General features: G+C 30.2%; 4 protein-coding genes and 1 long non-coding RNA gene across 6 annotated transcripts in view; 3 read left to right on the top strand and 2 right to left on the bottom strand.

Annotated features, from left to right (window-relative positions):
- Window positions 1–54: 54 nt before the first annotated feature.
- On the bottom strand, window positions 55–1,832 carry LOC141526418 (uncharacterized). The gene is made up of 3 exons (XR_012479021.1): window positions 1,694–1,832; window positions 917–1,565; window positions 55–581 (listed from the first exon to the last, which is right to left on the bottom strand). It is a non-coding gene; the product is annotated as an uncharacterized LOC141526418 (long non-coding RNA).
- On the top strand, window positions 941–2,228 carry LOC141526407 (protein-cysteine N-palmitoyltransferase Rasp-like). The gene is made up of 3 exons (XM_074241438.1): window positions 941–1,644; window positions 1,720–2,060; window positions 2,131–2,228. The coding sequence occupies exons 1-3, from the start codon at window positions 941–943 to the stop codon at window positions 2,226–2,228; spliced, it is 1,143 nt and encodes a 380-aa protein (XP_074097539.1).
- A 481-nt stretch (window positions 2,229–2,709) lies between these two features.
- LOC141526349 (protein-cysteine N-palmitoyltransferase Rasp-like) lies at window positions 2,710–5,142 on the top strand. Of its 2 annotated transcripts, XM_074241337.1 has the most exons (6): window positions 2,710–3,130; window positions 3,211–3,395; window positions 3,670–3,787; window positions 3,863–4,448; window positions 4,536–4,876; window positions 4,958–5,142. In XM_074241337.1, the coding sequence occupies exons 1-6, from the start codon at window positions 3,034–3,036 to the stop codon at window positions 5,071–5,073; spliced, it is 1,443 nt and encodes a 480-aa protein (XP_074097438.1). In that variant the 5' UTR covers window positions 2,710–3,033; the 3' UTR covers window positions 5,074–5,142. The 2 variants fall into 2 exon arrangements, with proteins under 2 accessions (XP_074097438.1, XP_074097429.1); XM_074241328.1 differs by having other exon boundaries at window positions 2,712–3,130; window positions 3,670–4,448.
- On the bottom strand, window positions 5,103–6,756 carry LOC141526404 (transcription termination factor, mitochondrial-like). The gene is made up of 4 exons (XM_074241426.1): window positions 6,040–6,756; window positions 5,887–5,983; window positions 5,629–5,782; window positions 5,103–5,533 (listed from the first exon to the last, which is right to left on the bottom strand). The coding sequence occupies exons 1-4, from the start codon at window positions 6,628–6,630 to the stop codon at window positions 5,149–5,151; spliced, it is 1,227 nt and encodes a 408-aa protein (XP_074097527.1). The 5' UTR covers window positions 6,631–6,756; the 3' UTR covers window positions 5,103–5,148.
- A 7,545-nt stretch (window positions 6,757–14,301) lies between these two features.
- LOC141526926 (venom dipeptidyl peptidase 4) overlaps window positions 14,302–22,437 on the top strand; it is a 119,502-nt gene continuing 111,366 nt past the window's right edge. The window contains exon 1 of the mRNA XM_074242089.1: window positions 14,302–14,721. Within this exon, the coding sequence (XP_074098190.1) occupies window positions 14,536–14,721 (186 nt within the window). The 5' untranslated portion in view covers window positions 14,302–14,535. The remainder of the gene's footprint in view (window positions 14,722–22,437) is intronic.

Raw genomic sequence — 22,437 nt, forward strand, 5'->3', positions numbered from 1 at the left:
TTTTACAACTACAATATTGAGATTAATAAATTTATTATTATATATATAAATATGTATCAATATATATTAATATTTAACCGTTTTAAGTTTTACCTACCTAGTATTGTTTGTATAAAAATGTGTTGGCTTGATAATTACAATGTTATCGCCACCTGAATAATTAACCGAAGAACCAGTCGAGCAGTGTCTCTATTTTAAAACTGCCAACAGTTTTTATATAAATTTAATTACTTAAATTAAAAATGGAAGATTATCCGAGCTTGCATAAAGTAGAAGTTGGATTTTATTTTGTGACTTGTGTTTGTGGAATTTTGTACTCTACGTACCAACTTTATTTAGCTGGATCGTGTAAGTACGGAAAATTGAACTTTAATTATTATTGATGATACTTATAATTTTTTTTTTTAGTTTTTGAGTATTTTGATGATATTCATAATGATTTTTCAACGGGCTGGAGTTGGATAGGTCGCAAGAAAGATGTTTCAGATCATGAATGGGCAGCGATGCTTCCTTTTCTTAGAATATTTATACCATGGGTAGTATTACACTTGTTGATCAGCAATTTCATCAAATATTTACAGCTAAATAGGACGGTAATTTTTTTTATAATTATTTCAAATTTTTAAATTAATAAATAAATTAAATTAACCGACATCTAAAAATTTTTCGAATTTAATTATTGGAAAAAAAAAAAAAAAAAAAAAAAAAAAAAATCAAAAATTAAATTAAAAAAAAATATTTTTAAAAAATGTCACTTATTGAAGTTTTTTACAAATGATATTTTTTAAAAATTTTTTTGTAATAATTTTTCAATAAAAAAAATCTCTAAAAATTTCGGCCAACTTTAGTATTATAAAATTTACAGATATTATGTTGCTGGTATATAACAATAAGCCTCATATTTCTCTGGACATACATTGGAATCTCTGGAGTGATTTTCATGCTGATCCAGCCTTGCATAGTCTGTCTGTTAATATCAATTAAAAATCTCCCTTTAATTTACTTCACTGAACTGGGTCTGGTATTTTTGTATCACTACAATTCACTGATGAACCTTGTCCGTCAAGACTGGCTCCAACTGGACTCAAATTGGGATTATTTACTGACTGTTTCAACTTTCTGGGTTCAATTACGCAGTACCAGCTGCGCAATTGACAATTTGAAGATCTACAGACACAAAAGTCTCCAAGGATTTTTAAAAAATTTCATCGAGACGACTGCATACTGCCTGTACTTCCCTACACTCTTCGTGGGTCCATTCTTTCTGTACGAGGACTTTAATAAAGGCATCAATAGATACAGCAAGTGGACACTGGGTCGTCTGATAACTACTGCCGTAAATTTACTGAGATTTTCATTCTGGATCCTCTTCATCGAGGTCTCTGCTCACTTTTTATACATCACTGCCTTCAAGTTCCAGCCGCAAGCAGTCCAGAAGTTCAACTCCTGGGCATTCTTCGGGTTCGGCTACTGGATGGGCCAGTACTTGTGCAATAAATATATAATTTTTTATGGTCTTGCTGGAGAATTTACTCGCGCTGATGATATCAATGCTCCGCCGCCTCCTAAATGTATTGGAAGAATTTTTCTGTATTCTGAACTATGGAGAGATTTTGATCGCGGGCTTTATTTATTTCTTGTCAAGTAATTTTTTTAATTATAATTTTAATATTTTATTTAATTAAGAAATTACCTTGTAATCGACTTTTTTTTTTCCAGGTACATCTACAGCCCGATCATCAGCTACAAATCATCTATGGCAAAATTATTCGCTTCAATATTGACGTTCTCCTTTGTCTACGTCTGGCATGGACCTCGAGACTTTGTTCTAGTCTGGTCAGCTCTCAGCTTCCTTGGAGTGACTGTCGAACGCATTGCCCGTTCTATCGGAAAATCTTCAGCTTATAAAAAAATAATTAACAAATATTTGTCGCCTCAAATGAACAGAAGGTTGAATTGTTATTTGACAACTCATTTATTTATCGTTACCGCTTCAGCTTCCTTTTATTTCCTTGGGCGTATGAAAATCGGTAATCAGTATCTTTACCGAGCTTTCTTTGGTAAAATTTTATTTAATTAATTTTTTTTTTTATATTATATAATTTCATTAAAATTAATTTTTTTTTTCAGATCCTCTGTCAGTAATTATAATTCGGTCTCTTATTATTTACACCGGATCCCAAATTTCTGTGGAAATTAAAAATTATTACAAGAAAAAATTATCTTAATTATAAATATTTTTTTTTCAACTTAATTGTAAAAAATATTTTTTAAATTTCGGATAGTAAAATTTATAAATTTATTTAATATAAAAAATTATCTGCAAGGTTTTTTTTTTTTATTTTTTTAAATAAAAATAAAATAAAAAATGCAGTTATTTTAAAAGATTAGATAATTAATAAAAAGCGTGTCTATAAAATTAAAAAAATTTTTTTTATAAAACTTAAATGCTTTATAATTACAAATAATGTACTCTAAAAATTTATAAATTAAAATTAAAAAACCAGCTTTGATTAATCAATGTAAAAACTATTTCTAAATTTTAAAAACAATTTAATGACTCTAGTAATCTAATCTTTCAGAGTAATATCTATTAAATATCGGGGGAAAAAAAAAAAAAAAAAAAAAAAAAAAAAGTTTCAACTGTCAGACAGTTTAAAAACTAGCTAGCGTGCCCGTAAGACTTTTTATATTAGTATAGTGTCGTAAAATACAATTTGGTTTATCTACACACATAGCGAGGCACAAATTTACTCACACAAATCGGAGTATCCACTCGTGCAAATAGGTAATGGTAATAATTATTCTGCACACTTGACTTATAAGCGCAATGTTGAGTAAATATTTACAAATACTATTAGTATATTTACTGATTGGAGCTGATATTTGACATCAAACATTAAATAATTAAAAGTGTATGACAAAGTAATAAAAAATAAATTTTTACATACAAATACAAATTTATATAAACAAGCCGGTAAAAACATCCGGACAATTGCCACGTCTTTGGAATTTAAAATCTAAATTTAAATAATGACAAGACTTTGTAAAAATGAGCTGAAATTTTATTTCATCGCCTGGACAAGCGGGGTTTTGTACTCGCTATACCACGTCTACTTAGCCGGACGATGTAAGTAATTTAATCCAGTTTATTTCTATCCATTTAAATTAATTGATAAGCTGTTGCTAATTTTTTTGGCTTGTTTACAGATATCAGTACTGGCTACGGGAGCTACTATGACTTTGCTGTAGGATGGAGCTGGATAAAAAAGAGACAGGATATTTCTGATGGAGAGTGGTGGACTTTTATACCGCTTATTAAAAAACTTGTGCCTTGGGTTGCTGGGCAATTGTTAATTAGTCATTTTATAAAATATAAAAAATTTAATAATACGGTAAGTAAGTTTTTTAAGTATTAGATAATTATTTAATTTATTAATTGCATGTAAAGATTTTTTTTTTAATTCGAAGTTTAATAATTTTTATTTTAAAAATTGTTCGATAATATTTTTAGTATTATTAAATAATTATTTTAACTCTATTAAATTTTTTAGATGATAAAAAAACATTTCAAAATAGTAATTAAAGTTATTTTTAATTAAAAAAAAAAAAATTTAATATCAATTAATTTTTTTTTTCGAAATAATAACAATAATAATAAATTTACAGGTTTTATGTAGCTGGTACATAATAATAACCGCAACATTTATATGGACCCAACTTGGATTATCAGGAGTTCTTTTCTTCCTAATCCAGCCTTCGGTGGTATGCCTGCTGATAGCAATCCGTAACTTACCCTTAATTTATTTCGTAGAACTAGGAACATTATATTTATACCATTATAACCCTCTGATGAACTTAGTCTGGAATGACTGGCTAAAGGTCAACCAAGAATGGCAATACCTCCTAACAGTGACAATTTTCTGGACCCAGTTGCGGAGCATCAGCTGCTCTGTAGACAATGTCACGCGGTACCAGCACAAAAATCTCAGTAGTTTCTTAAAAAACTTGATCGAGATCACCGCGTACTGCCTGTACTTGCCAACGATGTTCACTGGTCCGTTTTTCCTCTACTCGGACTTCCGTAAGGGTTTCAACGGGTCGGAAAAGTGGACAGTGCGTCGCGTGGGAGTCACTGTTTTAAATTTATTGAGGTACACCTTCTGGCTGCTGGTCACCGAGCTGATGATGCATTTCTTATACACCAGCGCGTTGAAGAGTTACCCGGAGCGAGTCGGCGCGTTTAACTCCTGGGCCTTCTACGGGTTTGGCTACTCCATGGGCCAGTTCTTCTGTAACAAGTACATTGTAGTTTACGGACTCGCTGGTGAGTTTAGCCGCGCTGATGATATTGATGCTCCTCCACCGCCAAAATGCATCGGAAGAGTCCACTTGTACTCTGAAATGTGGAAGCACTTTGATCGTGGACTTTATCAATTTCTCGTCAAGTAATCTCAAATTAATATTAATTATTAATAAATTAATTTATTTTGCAATAAATTATTTACCAAAGTTATACTCTTGATATTTTCCAGGTACATTTACGGACCAATAGCGCAATATAATTTTCCTTTGAAGAAATTCTTCGCTTCCTTTCTGACATTCGGCTTTATCTACATCTGGCATGGACTCGCTCAATATGTTTTCATTTGGTCGCTATTTAATTTCATTGGAATAACTATCGAAAGCATAGCTCGTTACATAGGAACCTCTTCAGCTTATAATTATTATTTGGATAAATACTTATCGCCGAAAAACGCAAGGAGGTTCCATTGCCTGATTGCTTCTCCGCTGCTTTCGATGTCTGCCGTTTCTAATTTTTATTTCTTCGGTGGAATGGCTATTGGTAATTTATTCACCTTCCGATTTTTCCAAGGTAAATAAAATTCTTCTTACTTTAATTAATTCTTTTTTTATAAAAAGAAAAAAATATTAAAATATCTATATTTACTTGCAGATTCATGGATTACGATTTGCACCAGGACATTTTTCTTGTACTGTTGCTGTCAAGTTTCAACAGAATTAAAAATTTTAGAAACTATTAAATTAAAAAATAAATTAATTACAAATTAATTGTTATTTATTAAATCTATAAGATGAAATTTAAAACGTTAATAAATGAATTTATTTTTAAAAAATAAACATTCGTTATGTTGGAGAAGAATCAACGATTTTTTTGTTTGTCCTTTTCTTCAGCCACTTTTCGAATAACCCATTGGAGGAAGAGATAACGACCAAGGGCGGTCGCCCCAGGCCATTCTTAATCCACAAATCGTATTTTTTACGAAGGTTTTCTTGTGAGCAATAAAAACATCGATGAGATATGAATAGCTCTTCGAAAGTATAACCCAGTTGGTGAAAAAATGTAAACATGTCGGTCAAAGTTTTCTTGTTTATCTTACGCAGACGATGGTCTCGTCTGTAGAGGCTTTCGATATCCGATGCGCTGCATTTGAAGAGGGCCATCACGTAGTCGTTGATATTTTCATAAGGCTTTTCGACATTTCTTCTCTCTCTATACTTTCCGACAAATCTATAAAAAGAAATAAGTCAGGATTAATCAAAACTAATTTTTAATAAATAATTTTGTCTATTATTTAATAAATAAAAATGAATATTTAATATTACTCTTCAAATTTTTCGTCTGGACACCGAACAAACCATGGTGTAAGCGGGGTAATTTTTAATTCTCTTGCCGTTTGAGCCCTTGTTATAGATCTCGAGTAATCAAGCGCGTACAGGTGTAAATATTCTTTCAATGTACTCTTTGGCATGCCACTATCTAAATTAAAATAAAATTATTTGATTAAAATATTCAAAATAAATTTTTTTAATTAATAAATAACGGAAAAAAAAAAAAAAAAAAAAAAAAAAAAAAATAATTACCTAGAAAAATTTTCGTAAGGCTAACTATTTTTTCCATTGGGACTCCAAGAACCTGACTGCGATTTGGTAATCTGTCACATATTTCCTTAGGAGTGGTCTGAAATTAATTAATTAAATAAATAAATCACAATTACAATATAAATAAATAAATACCTCAAGTTTATTGGCCAAATATTCAATCCGGCTGTTGAATTCAGGAATAACTTGCTTGTCATCCTTGACAACAGCCAAGTAGCGCGAAAACCTGCGAGCTGGAATTTGGAATAGCCGAATACCGTCATAAAAATCTAGCTTCATCTGATTGAACATACTAATTTTCAACGCCAGGTCATCTGGAGTATCAGCCAGAATATAAGGATGTTCTTTAATCTGCTCGCTGATAAGACCACCTGCAAGCAAAGCCTCGTAATTTTTTACAATATCACTTTTTGATAGCTTTTCGAACAACGGGAAGTCCTTGACAACTTCTCGGGCAATGTTCCTGGGAACTCCGGCGAATTTATACAGCATATAGACTGCTTTGGGCCCCAGATGACAGTCGTCCAGGAACTGCCTGAACCCTTTTATGTCATGGTAATCTGGGTCAAATGCTGGCGGTAACGATTTTGTTGAATCTGTTGTTGTGCTTTGTTCACGATTATTAATTATTATTGTTGATGTTCGAATGGGAGCAATTCTGATGCTGAATTTGGGGTTAATTTTTAGTAAATTGTTTACTAGATACCTCGCGACATTGTTCGCCATTTTTTTTTATTTAACTAAATTTTACTAATTTTTTCTATTAAATTTGCAAAATTTTGTAGTTGTTAAAATAATAATTAATTATTACAAAAATAAATATATTACAATCAAAATTACATTTTACTTTACAAAACAAACTGCAATATATATATTTCAATGACACTGAAGTTAGCAGACGTCTAAAAATTTTTTGTTTTTTTTAAATTAAATTACAACTAAAAAAATATTTATAAAAAATTGTACTTGTAGTATTTCAAGTTTTTTACATATTAATTTTTTTTTTTTAATTATTAAATTGAAATTTCTTCAATAAAATATTTATAAAAATTTTTAAATGTCAGCTAACTTCATTTTCATGTATTTTATATAATAAATGCATTAATTTTTAAACGCAGAAGTTACTACTAGCGCCGCGCGGGAAGAAGTGGGTGGAAAAGTTACTGCGCAAGTCAGGAGTTTGTAAATCAAGATGGCGTCAGAAACCGTTAAAAAGCTGTTGTCATTGTTGCAGAGTCATTGTCCCTTGATATTAATCTATTATTCAAGTAATTACAACGTTGTAATTATAATTTTATTAAAATAATCAAACTATAGGCATAAATATTAATATTTATGATAAATATTTATAAAAAACCCGACTTTTTATATCTATAAAATGATTTTTAAATTTTTATAGATATGCATTGAGACTGATCAATGCTATGCCATTAAACAAATGAATGAACATGAAAATGATAATTGTTTTGGTAAGCATATAATTAAATATTTTATAGAAAAAAATAATTTATGTCAATTGTTAAATAATTATTTATTTTTTTTTTTAAAACAATTGACATAAATTCATTTTTTTTAAATAAAATATTTAATAATTTTTTATAATAATAATAATAATAATTTTTTTATGACACTGAAGTTGTCAGACATTAAAAATTTTTTTAGAATTTTTGGCAATTAAATTATTACAAAAAAAATTAAATTAAAAAATTTGACATATGAAAATTAATAAAAATTAAAATTTTTAGAGGCATTTTATTATTATAATTGATTTGTTAAAAAAATTTTTAAAATTGACAGCTGACTTTAGTTTCATAATTTTTTTTTTTAAATAACAAATTTAATTGCTATTTAGCTCTTGACAGAAAAAAAAAAAAAAAAAAAAAAAAAAAAATTCAATCAGTTCAGGAATATTGTTCCAGAGCAATTATAAAATAAAACCCTTCTACCATTAACCTTATAATAAGAGCTATTGTATTCGACAAGTAAATTAAGCGAATAAAAATAGATTTTGTAGATATTGTTTAATTGCTCCCTCAGAGCAAACAAAGTACATTTATGTGTATGCACTTTCGTCTCGCAAATTGTTTTTCAAGCTTAAAAACAAAATATATATAGCTATATAAATTTAAAACAACTCGGGATGAAGAAAGAGGCCAGGAGTTGATGGTATGAGGATAGAAAATATAAACTTTAAAAGTTTTTACGTATCTGTATCTCTGCGTTATATGTAATGTAAGGCAGTAGTGTTTCATGTGGACGTTTTGCTTTAGCTACGTGAATAAATCGTCTTGCATGCTTCACTTGCTGTTTCACTACTCTATACTATTTCGGAGTTCCTATTTTGTAGTTCTAGTACCCGATGGAGGTCAATAACCTTTTTTGTTTTCTTAAATAATTTTATTTAATTTACACAAGTGAAGCCATGAATTTTTTTTTAAAAACTATCAAAATTTTAATTAAAATAATTTCAAATTTCAGAAAATTAAAACGATGAAGAATATTTTCCACTAAAAAATTAATTTAAAATCCTGATAAATTTTTTGCAGTGCCAATATGCGGTTGTCACGTCAAAACGTCTCAAAAGAGTGTGTACATCCAGAGTGTGTTATTCAACGGAAAATCCTTTCTCCACTTGAACTGTCAGTTATAAAATAACGTTGCCGAGAAATCATCAGGGATTTCAGTAAAGTTTGACACTATAACCGTTGACAGTGAACTTTATCATTTAAACTTTGCACAAAAAGTTCATGTACCACTCACACAATTTCTCTGCATCAAGTGGTATGTTAACAGTCTATTCATATTTTATTTTTTTATATTAATTATAGAACAAGTGAAAGCATTTGCATCAGCTTTACCTACCTGTAACTGGAGCAATCTTCGAAGATAGGTGTCTCGTGGTCTCTGTGTCGCTACGGTTGAGAAAAAAATAGTATTAGCTTTCACTAGTAGCATCAGTAAGTGTAGATACTGCTAGAGTAGGAACTTGGCTGTACTCTCGGTTCCTTTCTCCTGCATTAACATTACGTTTACGACCTAGTTTTCGATTCAATATCCTTACATCTTGTCAGTCCACCACGGTATTGTCGGCTGTTTATGTATAGTGGTCGGTGCAGTACCCGGAAGATGGAATAATTATCACAAGTATTAATTAAACTAGAAAATAATTATTTTTCCGAGGGTAAAGCTCTTTGATATTAAATTTTCTAATCAGTGATTTCTCTTTTTACTATAAAAATTTTTTCTTAGAGTTTTATTAAAAAATATCAGCAAAATTTTATTCATTCATAATTCACAAGTCACGACAGTCACATAGTGACTGCAAATTTGCTAATAATAATAATAATAATAATAATAATAATAATAATAATAATAATAATAATAATAATAATAATAATAATAATAATAATAATAATAATAATAATAATAATAATAATAATAATAATAATAATAATAATAATAATAATAATAATAATAATAATAATAATAATAATAATAATAATAATAATAATAATAATAATAATAATAATAATAATAATAATAATAATAATAATAATAATAATAATAATAATAATAATAATAATAATAATAATAATAATAATAATAATAATAATAATAATAATAATAATAATAATAATAATAATAATAATAATAATAATAATAATAATAATAATAATAATAATAATAATAATAATAATAAGGGCTACCGAGTGATCGAGTATACTCGATCACTCACCAACTGTTTATGGATGATCTAAAGATATACAGTGCCAACAAAGATCATCTACAAACGGCCATCAACATCGTAGCAGAGTACACACGAGATGTCGGAATGTCTTTTGGGTTGGACAAGTGTGCGGTCGTACACCTGGCGAAGGGTAAGTGCTCTGATACGGGTGGAGATGTCGAATTAGTGGATGGGAGCGTCTTAAGAGAATTAGACGCCGGAGAGTTGTACAGATATCTAGGGATTGAAGAGCGGCAAATGCATGCCGTCTCTAAAGTCCGAACAACTCTTCGCAGTGAGTATGTTAGGAGACTCCGGAAGATCTGGTCATCAGAACTTTCCGGCAAGAACAAAGTCTCAGCTACTAACATGCTCGCTGTCCCGGTCCTACTTTACTCTTTTGGGATCCTGAAATGGCCTCGAAATGAGTTGAAAGATCTCGACATCAAAACCCGTAAAGTCATCAATATGAATCAGAGCATGCACCCTAACTCATCAGTCGCCAGGATGTACCTCTCCCGGAACATCGGAGGGAGAGGATTGCAGAGCTTGGAGCGGCTTCACGATCGTTTGGTTCTGGGTTTAACATACGAGGTTGCCAATTTCACAGCAGACGAGGACGACTTCCTGATGCAATTTGTTCATAGTCATGAAAATGCGCGGAAGGGGTCGTTCTTGTATAAGGCAGCAATCTACGCGGCAAATACCTTAGGTCTCGGAGAAATAAACGCTCTCATTGAACTCCCGAAAAGGAGTTCAAGAGCGTCGTCAGGATAGCCGAGGAAAAAAACTCCTCGGTGAACACATGGACAAGTCCATGCACAGCGTGTATTTCAAACACGTCCGTGACCATGGCTTGTCCACCCAGCTGACATTCTCCTTCTTGAAGTCAGCTGGCCTGATGTCCGAGACCGAAGGGTTTATATTTGCCTGCCAAGATGGTGTTATCAACACTCTCGAATACCGTAGCAAGGTGCTCCAGGCGCAGCTTCCGGACACGTCCTGTCGGACGTGTAAACAACATCCGGAGACGCTGATGCACCTTTTGTCGGCATGTCCTGTGCTGGCAAGAGGTGCCTACATACAGCGTCACAATGCTGCCCTGCGAGTACTCTATTATCATCTCAGATATAGCTGCGGTATCGATGAGACACCAGTGTTGCCTTATCTGCCAGGAGATATTCCGCAGGTTGTTGAGAATGACAGTTCCAAAATTTATTGGAACATACCATTCGCAACAACCCGGCGGATTGACCACAACAAACCTGATATTGTGCTCTTTGACAAGGCTACTCGTGACATTTATGTCATTGAGTTTTCGGCCCCAGCCGAATACAATATCTCGGCCAAAGAAGAGCACAAACACCAGATATATCAGGATCTCCTGTTTGAAATTGGCAAACTGTACCCAGGTTACCGTGTCAAGCTCGTCGTTTTGGTTGTCGGCGTCCTTGAGGGATGAAACAGTCTTTTGTGTCTTCACTTGCGAAGATACCGGCTTGCAGTTCAGCAGCCGTGTCTCTAGCAGTGCGGATGCAAAAGGCTGTCATTTTGGGATCCCTGCGTCTACTTAGGCAAATGAATTTGGCCTGCTGCACTCACTAACCGCCTTGTTGTGTGGAGTGGTGCAGCAGTAATGGATGGCGCTCAGGCTGGGCCCTCGGAGAGTCGGACTCGGGGAAAACCCCCTGAGCAATTAATAACAAATAATAATAATAATAATAATAATAATAATAATAATAATAATAATAATAATAATAATAATAATAATAATAATAATAATAATAATAATAATAATAATAATAATAATAATAATAATAATAATAATAATAATAATAATAATAATAATAATAATAATAATAATAATAATAATAATAATAATAATAATAATAATAATAATAATAATAATAATAATAATAATAATAATAATAATAATAATGTACCCAGGTTACCGTGTCAAGCTCGTCGTTTTGGTTGTCGGCGTCCTTGGAGGGATGAAACAGTCTTTTGTGTCTTCACTTGCGAAGATACCGGCTTGCAGTTCAGCAGCCGTGTCTCTAGCAGTGCGGATGCAAAAGGCTGTCATTTTGGGATCCCTGCGTCTACTTAGGCAAATGAATTTGGCCTGCTGCACTCACTAACCGCCTTGTTGTGTGGAGTGGTGCAGCAGTAATGGATGGCGCTCAGGCTGGGCCCTCGGAGAGTCGGACTCCGGGGAAAACCCCCCTGAGCAATTAATAACAAATAATAATAATAATAATAATAATAATAATAATAATAATAATAATAATAATAATAATAATAATAATAATAATAATAATAATAATAATAATATTATATTATTATTATTATTATTATTGTATTATTATTATTATTATTATTATTATTATTATTATTATTATTATTATTATTATTATTATTATTATTATTATTATTATTATTATTATTATTATTATTATTATTATTATTATTATTATTATTATTATTATTATTATTATTATTATTATTGTGTATTATTATTATTATTATTATTATTATTATTATTATTATTATTATTATTATTATTATTATTATTATTATTATTATTATTATTATTATTATTATTATTGTGTATTATTATTATTATTATTATTATTATTATTATTATTATTATTATTATTATTATTATTATTATTATTATTATTATTATTATTATTGTATTATTATTGTATTATTATTATTATTATTGTGTATTATTATTATTATTATTATTATTATTATTATTATTATTATTATTATTATTATTATTATTATTATTATTATTATTATTATTATTATTATTATTATTATTATTATTATTATTATTATTATTATTATTATTATTATTATTATTATTATTATTAATGAAGAATGAAATAATTGTATCAATCAATAAGTGAGTCCAGAGGTCATTCAAACATTATTAAACACAGTTACTGCCTGAATTTCTCCACATATGCATACATTTTTTTATCTCGGCCAATTATTTAATGTCAATCTAATTTTTAATCTCGTAAATATTTATTGCGTTTCGCGAGGGAATTCCCCTTTCCGGTCATGTGTACGTATATATCATAGCAGTGATCTGCGGAGTGAAACGAGAGCATCAATTGAGGCAGTAATAATCGGTTGATACGGTCATGTGGATGTGTGTGAATGTAGAATCAGATACTATACAGAGTTAGAGGGATTGCAGGGTGAGTGAGTGAGTGAGTGAGGCATTGAGGTAGGGTGTCGAGCGCGTCAACCCCTTCGTGCGTATCGAGCTTTCGACCAATGACCCATGTACAATTTTTTGTACCTCACTGGTTATATGCATCGGTCGTCCTCCCTCGTTCCTCCGCTCTGTCGCCTTGCTCTATGTCTGGGTCTGACCGAGCTTCTTTCTCTGATCTGTTGTGTCAAAATAAATGGCGTCTCGCTCTTGTCTACTTGTCGGTTACTGGTTACTGGTTACTGGGGTTTCGATGGTATATGGTGCGTCAACCGACACCCGCGAGTGATCCCGCTTTGGCTTTATTCATCGCCTCCACTCCCACCGTGGATATTATACCTCCACATCCTCGTTCCTCGTTCTCGTTAGTGATGCCGGGTCATCATCTCTATGGTCTAGATTTTTCATTCTTGATAATATTTTTTTAACCCCGGAATTTCTATCGTTTTTTTTTTTTTTTTTTTTTGCTGTCTGGTGAAAAACATTTTTTATTCAACTATTAGCTTGTTTTATTAAAATTTTAACGAGGATTTGGGTTAAGGTCTATCTAATTACTATTTTTTAAATTAATTTTTATGTTATTATTTTTGAGATTTAAAAAAAATTAATTACTTTTTTTTTAAATACATTAAAAATATTTTTAATTTTTAATAAATTAGTATTTATATTAAATAAATTAAATCTACATTTGTTAAATAAATATAAAATTTAATTTGCTGGGAATTTAATATAAATTTATTTGATAAATATCAAAGCTTACAGAGAAATAATATTTTTCATTTTTAAAATAATTTTTTTTTTTTCCTTAAATAATTACAAAGGTATTTATGTAATAATGAAAAGTTTAAAGACCAGGCCTTTCTTATAAGAAAAAAAAAAAATAAAATTCCTTTCATTCATTTCATCTTATCACCAAACATTAATTATTTTATTTCAATTAAAACACAAGTAATCACAATAAAATGAAATGTAAATTATTATTTTTGTTTATCTTAAATTTTCTCGTAACAATTAAACATGTGTGTTTAATTATATAACAAAAAAAACCTTGGGCTTATCTCAATTCAAAAGCAACAAACTATACGATTCATACTAATTATTTCCTCGAGCGTTTTCCTCAGTCTATCCTTTATATATTTATATTTATATTTATTATGCGTTTTACGTTAGTTATATTGAGGTCAAAGAAGTAGCAATCTTCGGTCACTGACTCACGGATGTTTCATATCATATAATATATTATTAAATATTAGAGAAAAAATTCTTATTAATTATCAATTTATATTCTTATATTTTCAGACAACAAAATTATGCAACGACCGGTGTCTTTGTTTTTGCTGTTTACCGAGTAATTAATTACCTGTATATATTTATTGTAAATTTGATTGCCGTCGCGACAGTTCATTCACAATAAACGCGTTATTACGGTAGTGAAAAAAAATAATTTTAATTTGAAGTGTAAGTGTGTGGTCATGTATCTACTGGTGTAGCAAAAGTGAGTATGTGGATTTAAATTTCAATAATCGACGTATAATAGTGTTATAAGTGTTATCAGTGTTTATCGTTCTCGGGTTGAGTCGTCTAATGCGCGTTTAATTTTTTCGGTTCAAATGTTTTATTAAACTTAGGCTATTTTAAGTGGAAAATTCAGTGTTGTGATAAGTGAAGTGAAATGGCTACGGGTGTTGTTATTAATGATAATTATGCGGATTATACTCATGACAATGATAATGAGACAGAGGAGCATCCGTTAATCACAGCGGACGATGATTTTAATTTGAAGGCTGAAAAAATATTGCGAAAGGTTAAATGGACGCAGAAAAATATTCATCATAATAATTTGCTGTATCTTCATCCGGTGAGTCATTTTTGTTATTTTATTAAAACTTTATACTAGCAGCTACGAATGAAAAAAATTTGTTTTTTTTTTTGAGAAAATACTTTGTTTATATTGATAAACATTTCATGGAAATATAAATAATAAATAAAAGTTTGGAAGTTGAATGAATGAAAGCTTTGTCATAACTATAACTTTATTAGTATTTAATAAAAGTTTATTTAATACAATATTCACGTATTGGAATTGCTACGTGTCAGTCGAATAGCGGGTAAATTCAGTTTATTTTTACTTTTGAATGCGATATTGTTGCGTTTGAAAAAAAACTCGATTTATTAATCTTCAATTTAATAACTTATAATAATCTATATTGTTAAAAAAGTAAAAAAAATTTTTTGTCACATAGTTACTGCAGGTTGCTCTAGATAAATAAATTATACTTTGAAGAATTTTTTAACCAAATAATTTAAAAACAAAAAAAAATATTTTCTTATTCGAAGTGATTATAAATAATCTAGCAGGTTATTTCAAAGTCAATACTGACATGTCAAATTAAAATTCCAAGCGGTACTAGGTCATGAACTTTGTCTGAGTCATTTTTACAAGATTTACTTATTTTTCGTACCCGAGATGCAGATCTGATAAAAAATTTTATCATGGATGAGAGGTACGATCACCAGAGAAGAGATATAAAAATTCCCGACGCGATAAAAATAAGCGTGAGTGGAAATAAGGATAGTCGTAAGCGCAAAGTCATAGAGAATAGAGAGTAGAGAAAACCCGGGATTCATTTATCTAGGCAAGAGCCGCGGGCCGCAAGACTCATTAAAATTCATCAAGCAAGCTTCCACGTCCCAGACATAACACAGTAAAGAGACTATAGACTATATACGGAGCGAAAAAACCTGGATAAAACAAAGAGATCCAGGAACGAGGTGCGAGCCAATGGAACCGCCGAATCCTATCCTATTCCGGCCTTTACTTTGCTTAACTCTTTTATCTAAAGATCCACTGCCAGTATAACAGATGACATCATTCCATTCTTATCTCCATCTCTCGTTTCACCCGCCAACCCTCCAACCCTCTGCGCTCATTCAGCTTAGAAATCAGATGGATCCCCTTTGTCTCAATTACCCTGCCATCTGCTCAAATTATTTTTGAATACCTTTCAACACTTCACTTTACATCTCCGACTCTCTAACTCTTGTGTAATTTTTTTACAATCAATCTAATTTTTTTTTATTATAAATTTTTGTTCAATATTTTATTTATTAGCTTATTTTTATTTTTCTACCCTGAGGAACAAAAAAGAAATAGTTTGTATTTTTACGAGCAACTTATCGTCGAATATGACGACTGGAATTATAACAACTGTTTTTATCTTATCGTTGGTAGTTACAATTGCAATAATTCACTTTTTATGACGTCTATGTTATGTAAATTTTACGCTTTGTTAAATTACTCATTATACCGGATAGTATGTGTACGACAGATTGTTGAGCGACAGTGAAATTCATATTGACGCTGAAATAATATTTTTTATAACTCTTGAGCGGTAAATGTTAAATTAGAACTGTAAATAATAGTAAAAGAAATTAGCAAGTTTGACAAAATTATCTCAAGTCAGTTGTCACTTAACCGGTCCCAGTCGTAGTGCAGTAGGATTCACGGTAATCTTGCATCAAGAGGACGGTATCCAATCTAGCCCTTTCATACGTCTCTTACTCCCGCTCACTATCATGTTCTTACACCACATCCGGTAAACTAATTTTAGTGTTTCCACTTTCGAGTTAATCCTTATCGTTTGATGTTTCTAATTAGGTTTGAGTTACCTTGTTTTAAACCCGACTAATTACCGGGATTCATCATTTTATTACTTGCTTTGTGATTAATTTAATTATTAATTACTAAAATATTTACAAAATTCATTTTATATTTTATGAATCAAGGTTGCAAATAATTTTATTTAAAAATTTTATATTTAAATTCAAATTAATAATTGTAATTATTTATTTTAAAAAAATTCATAGATTGAATTATCAATTAAATAAAAAATAAATAAATTTTTTGCAACTCTGTTCTGAATTGTAAATTCAATATTGATTTAATGACAACTCCAAGCAGGCAATTATGAGAATCTAGTCAATCACCAGAATATAACTGGAGTATACAATAAATTAGTTTAAAAACCCTCTCTAATTTCCACGCACTAATTAATTCTGTGCTTTCATAATAATAATGAGCATAATTGTGATAATAACAGTAACAATATTATCAAAGTATCCAGAAAAGCATAATTATACAGCACCGGGATATATCAGTCATTACAAAATGAATCGATAATGATGTGTTGATCCTGGCAGGTGAGTTTGTCTAATGCGATCTCTCACGTTTTCCCAGGATACACATCGTAATACCGTAGTTCTCATTTTACCACTGGTTCGCTTATACCAACTGACCAGTGAACTGCCCATCCAATCCAGCAGACCCATGCCAGTCACCCGCAATTTACCTTCTCTCAAATTATTCTCAATTATTCAATCCATGTATGTTACGACTGCGTGCAATGAATACAATCCAACCCATAACTTCTCTCTCTCTCTCTCTCTCTCTCTCTCTCTCTCTCTCTCTCTCTCTGTTTATATATATATATATATATATATATATATATAATACAAATGCTACATACTGCCATATAATTCATATATATCTATGTACATTTACAATATATGTGAAAGATAATGCCAGATGATTTTCGGCCAGGGAATCAAACCCCACTCCGCTTATTTTATATTTATATTTATATTCATTTTGTTCTAAACTCTAAACGAATTCGTGATTAATAACTTTGAATATTTTCCTCTACAAAACTTTAAAATTTTTTCTATTAAACTTTATGCTAATTTATTTTTTACAAAACTCATTAGTCAACTTTTTATTCAAACTTATATTTTAGAGTTTTTAAATTAAACTGTGGTGTTAAATTATTATTTATTTTCAAAAGTGTGATAAATACAATATATCAATTTCCGTATAATGAAATTGTTTATACTTTTTGATAAAATGAAATGCGCGGGCTTAAAACACGTCGTGATAATAATGTTCAATAAAATTCGGTGGTATTTCAGCGATCCGGGTTCAGTTGTTATTCAATAATTTATTTATTCATCGGTCTAAATGCAAGAGCTATCAGTGCGTAAAACCTCGTCACTTATTCGGATTTTCAACGTATCCGGCATCCACCGGTGCGGTTTTTGTCGGCTGTTCAATTTCCCTCGTATTTAATATTTATTTAATTTTTTTTTTCGTTTTAGTATGTATCGTAATTTAAATGCAATTTAATTTTTGAAGCAAGCGCTGATTCATTCATCAAGTGAATTTAAATGACAACTGATAAAATTCAATCACTTAATTTGTATTCGTTTATCGTGAATAATTATTCTCATTTTCGAATAAATTGCTATAATTTTTTTTTATTATTAGTGTTCTTGTTTTATTCATTTAATAAAAAAATTTTTAATTACTTGCTGTGGTTTTATGTATTATCTAATTAGAATAGAGCTTAGTGATTGAGTTTTAATGGCATTCGTTATTCGTTAGCACTTAGTAAATTGCCAAACTTTGCGGTTTAGGTATGTTTATGATTAAAGTGTTAAATGTTTACAAGTAATGGAGTAATAATTTTTTACATCTATTTTTTGTGCTATTAATTTATTTTAAAAAAATCATTTTTTTATTTCAACAAATATTTTGATATAAATTATTGTCAAAGCAATTTAATCCCCAAAGTGATGTTTGAAAATATATTTTCAATAGTGAGAATCTAAAGCTTCAATTTCTTGACTATAAAACTAATTTGTCATTTTTTATTCAAAACATTAAACATATTCATAAGAAAACTTTTTCACACGCGTTTTGTAAAATTGGCCCTCGTTTTTGCATCAAATATTCCCGAGATTTCTTTTCCTTTAGATCGTGCAGCTAAAACTTTTATAACTGCGTGAACTGAGAACAAACTTTTAAAAGATAGAAAGAGGTGACGACAAACAGAGCAAAACACGAAACAACTTTAACTGTTTAACGAATAAACCATTAGAAATAGGACCGAAAACTCAAAATCACTGTAATTTATATTAGCCTTAAGCTTTATCAAATAGAAATAAGTTCGTCAATTTAAAACATTTAGCCTCGACGATAAATTAGCGTGTACTTACCATCAGCCAAGAGCTTTATTTATTGCCCTTTAAAAATGTCCAAGTCGAAAACTTTAATGTTAATAATTCATTCTCTTAGTACTTATATCTTTATCTCGTTGTCCTCAATACTTTAAAGTACTTAACTTTTGATAAATATCAGTCTTCAGTCCGTAAATTATATTATTTTTACTAATTCCGAGTCTGCAATTTTCAGTTTTTTGGCTCTTGCGGAAAAGTAATTAAAGCTTTATTTAATTTAATGAAGGGTGAGCTTAAATATCCCGCAATTTAAATATCCAGCCAGGTAATTAATCGATGCCTCAAAATTTGTGCAATTAATTCTTCTGATAATTTAAATTATTTCAACAATCATTAAATACGGTAGTTAGTTCAATTATTTTATTAATTATTGCAGAGAAAAAAAAATAATCGATAGCTTGTATCAATTATTTTTTTCCGTATAACGATTCGAAATTTAAAATTTTTTTTAATTAAATTTTTACAAATAAATCCGCTTAGAGACAAACCTCTCAACAGAATCCGCTCTCAGTAGTTGATAAGTTAATAAAAGATAAAGAGTCGGGTGAAAATAAATTTTGTCAGGCTGAAAAAATAATTAGAAACAAGATGAATATTGTGAATAAAACAAAAGATAAAACAATGTGATGAAAGAAACGAAATGAGTGAAAAAAACACAAAGATGTAAAATTACAAAGATGTAATACAGTAAAGAAAGTAATCCACCTTTGAAAAAGACCTACTTCATTGTTTATTTCATTATTATTGTATTAAAATGAAATATTTAAATTATAATTTACAATTTAAACTTCTTAGCTGATGTAAATATGCGAAATACATCATCCCGGTAAATTAACAGAATAAACGAAACAACCTCATGAAAATCCGGACAAAGGGTCAGAGCTTATTTAATGTTTCGTGGAAAAGACGCGAAAATAAAAATAAAAAAAGATTGGGCTTAGTTGGAGGAAAAAGTAGCCAGAGGTAGATGTTGCGCTGTACTATACGGAAGAATGTTATTCTAGAGTGGATGTATGGACTAATTGAAATTCGATTCGAGCATTACAATCTCAAATGGTAAACGTAACAAACGAACCATCAGATGAATCGCCACCGCGTATGCTATTCTCAAATGTCCGCTATTCATCGGAATGTTAAATCATGGAAATCAGATACAGTGAGACGGACCGAGAGCGAATATGACCCCCATTTCAAACTTCATTTTCTCTGTGATGACTTGACAAGTAATTCCAATTACAATAAATTCAGCTCACTCATACGCTCCTCTTCCTGCTTATTACTGCGGAAAATATCACAACTTTTATTTCTGTCACGGGTTCAATTTTTTTTTTTCTGAGTATCTCGCAGCGAGTGTATGAATAAAGTTTAGAGTTTCAACGTTTTAGGAATTATTTTCCCGATATTTAGAGTCCGGGGATTTTTGCACAATGTGTTCTACTTAGTCAGAGGCTTAATGAGAACAAACATGAACAAAAATGGGCTAATACTTTTTTTTTTATAAAAGAACATTTTAAATTTTTTCTTTAAAATTTTTTTTAAGTTAAATAAATTTTTCTTGAATGAAAAAATTATTATATAATTTTTATTCGATTAAAAATGATAAAATAAAATAATTTCAATGAAATAATACAAAGTAATAAATAGTAAAATAATTTAATTAAATAGAATCAGCGTGTTGGAAATCAATGAACAAGATAAATTACAATTAAACGTTGTATGATAATCTCAAAGGGAATCAATTGTTAAAGTGGTACCAGTAGAGCCGACAGCAGATCGGTGTAAAGGGTAATAAAGGGGCAGTACGCGATGCGCGTGTTTGGTAACTGAGACTGTAAGAGCATCAACATCCAACTGTGGCTACGGCTGGACTATTTTGTATACACTAAACACAACACACATCAGTTACAGTGGATGAAATAGATCGGATTAGCCGTGTTGGTGGTCCTTGCGGGCCATTTCTCACGCTAATGAGATGCTCCGTTGATCCTGCCCGCTGACTCGACCCCTATGCACGCGTCTATCACCGCGGACATGTGTGTGCCATCGCTCTGCTCTACCTTCTACCCCTCAGACCGAAACAGACCGAAACCATTACTATTAATATCGTAATCAACCACGCCGTCAGCTACCATCCACGTTCAAGATTACAAGCGCGAATTTATCACCTAAAACTAAACATTTTTTACAAAAAATTATTTATTACGCGCTTCTAACGCTGAGTTTTTAAATTGTTATTATTATTACTTCTTCAATTGATAAAAAATTTTATTTAAACAGAAAATATATTAATAAGATTACATAAAAGTTTGAGGTGGATAAATAAAGCCCAGAATATTTCGCTTTTTTTTATATTAAAAATTTTTTGTGACCTGATTTCCGCGTAATAACGACTTGACCCCATTGTAAGAATATTTTGCACATAATATTAAGTACAAGTAACAAATTGTGTGACTCGGGAGACATTTTATGCTCGAACGCGGAGGAACTTATTCATTATTACTGTGTCATTCTCTTTTGTGTCGTTCAAAGAATTATTAATTTTGTTCCATCTCATGTTTAAAATTACATCTACCGAATAATAATCGCCGATATTCAATATAGTATAATATCATGAAAATATTTAATAATAGAAGTCAGTCATCTCAGGAGTTATTTTTCAGACGGTAATCTTCATACCAGAACTATTAGATTTATTTTTATTGTATACTGGGGTTAAATAGGAGCGAGTTGGAGGTTTGAAGTAAAACTGAATAATATCGCCAGAACCATTAGCCCGACGAAAAAATATCTACTTCTTTCTTCTTCCGTTTTTTTATCATTTTACATCGTATTTTTTTTGTTTTTTATTTTCTGCCACGATATCGAGTGCATTTTGGGTCCAAGTTATGAAGCAGTTATTGGTAGGATGGTACACTCGTCCATGTCAGGATGTGATTAACGCTCATTTTTTTTTATTCTTTACCAATAACGTTATTGCCGAGCTGACCCTATTGGTAAATGTTTCCCATATACACAATTATTTATTGAAGCATTAATATTCTTTTAAATATCCTCGATACTTTTTATCTAAATTTTTCTCTTTTACGGTGGAATTTTTATCGAGCATTTTATGGTAAATGAAAAATTTAATAAATTCTGTAAATTTTTGACATTGAATAATCCAAATAATATATTATAAAGACTAGAAATTTAAATCTGAAGGTGTTAAAATTTTTTTTTCAATATTCAGACAGTTTTTATCAAAAATTGATTTTCTTTTTTTTTTTTTTTAATTTGAAATGCGTATAAATTCAAATTAAAAGCTTTAAAATTGTTATTCAAACCATGATTCAGTAGATCAACGTCAAATAGAAGTTCTAGACAGTAACATAAAATTATCCGAGCAACCGGTAGCTGAAAAGTAAAAGCGACTAAGTATTTGTTTAATTATTTTTAATTAAAGTAAACACGAAGCCGGAGTTTGATTCTTGTGCATAAAAAGTACAATGAAACAACAAAATAA

The sequence above is a fragment of the Cotesia typhae genome, unplaced genomic scaffold, assembly GCF_013202065.1.
Source record: "Cotesia typhae breed Kobodo isofemale line unplaced genomic scaffold, CoteBio_Ctyphae contig_11, whole genome shotgun sequence".
In the NCBI taxonomy this organism is placed as follows: Eukaryota; Metazoa; Arthropoda; class Insecta; order Hymenoptera; family Braconidae; genus Cotesia; species Cotesia typhae.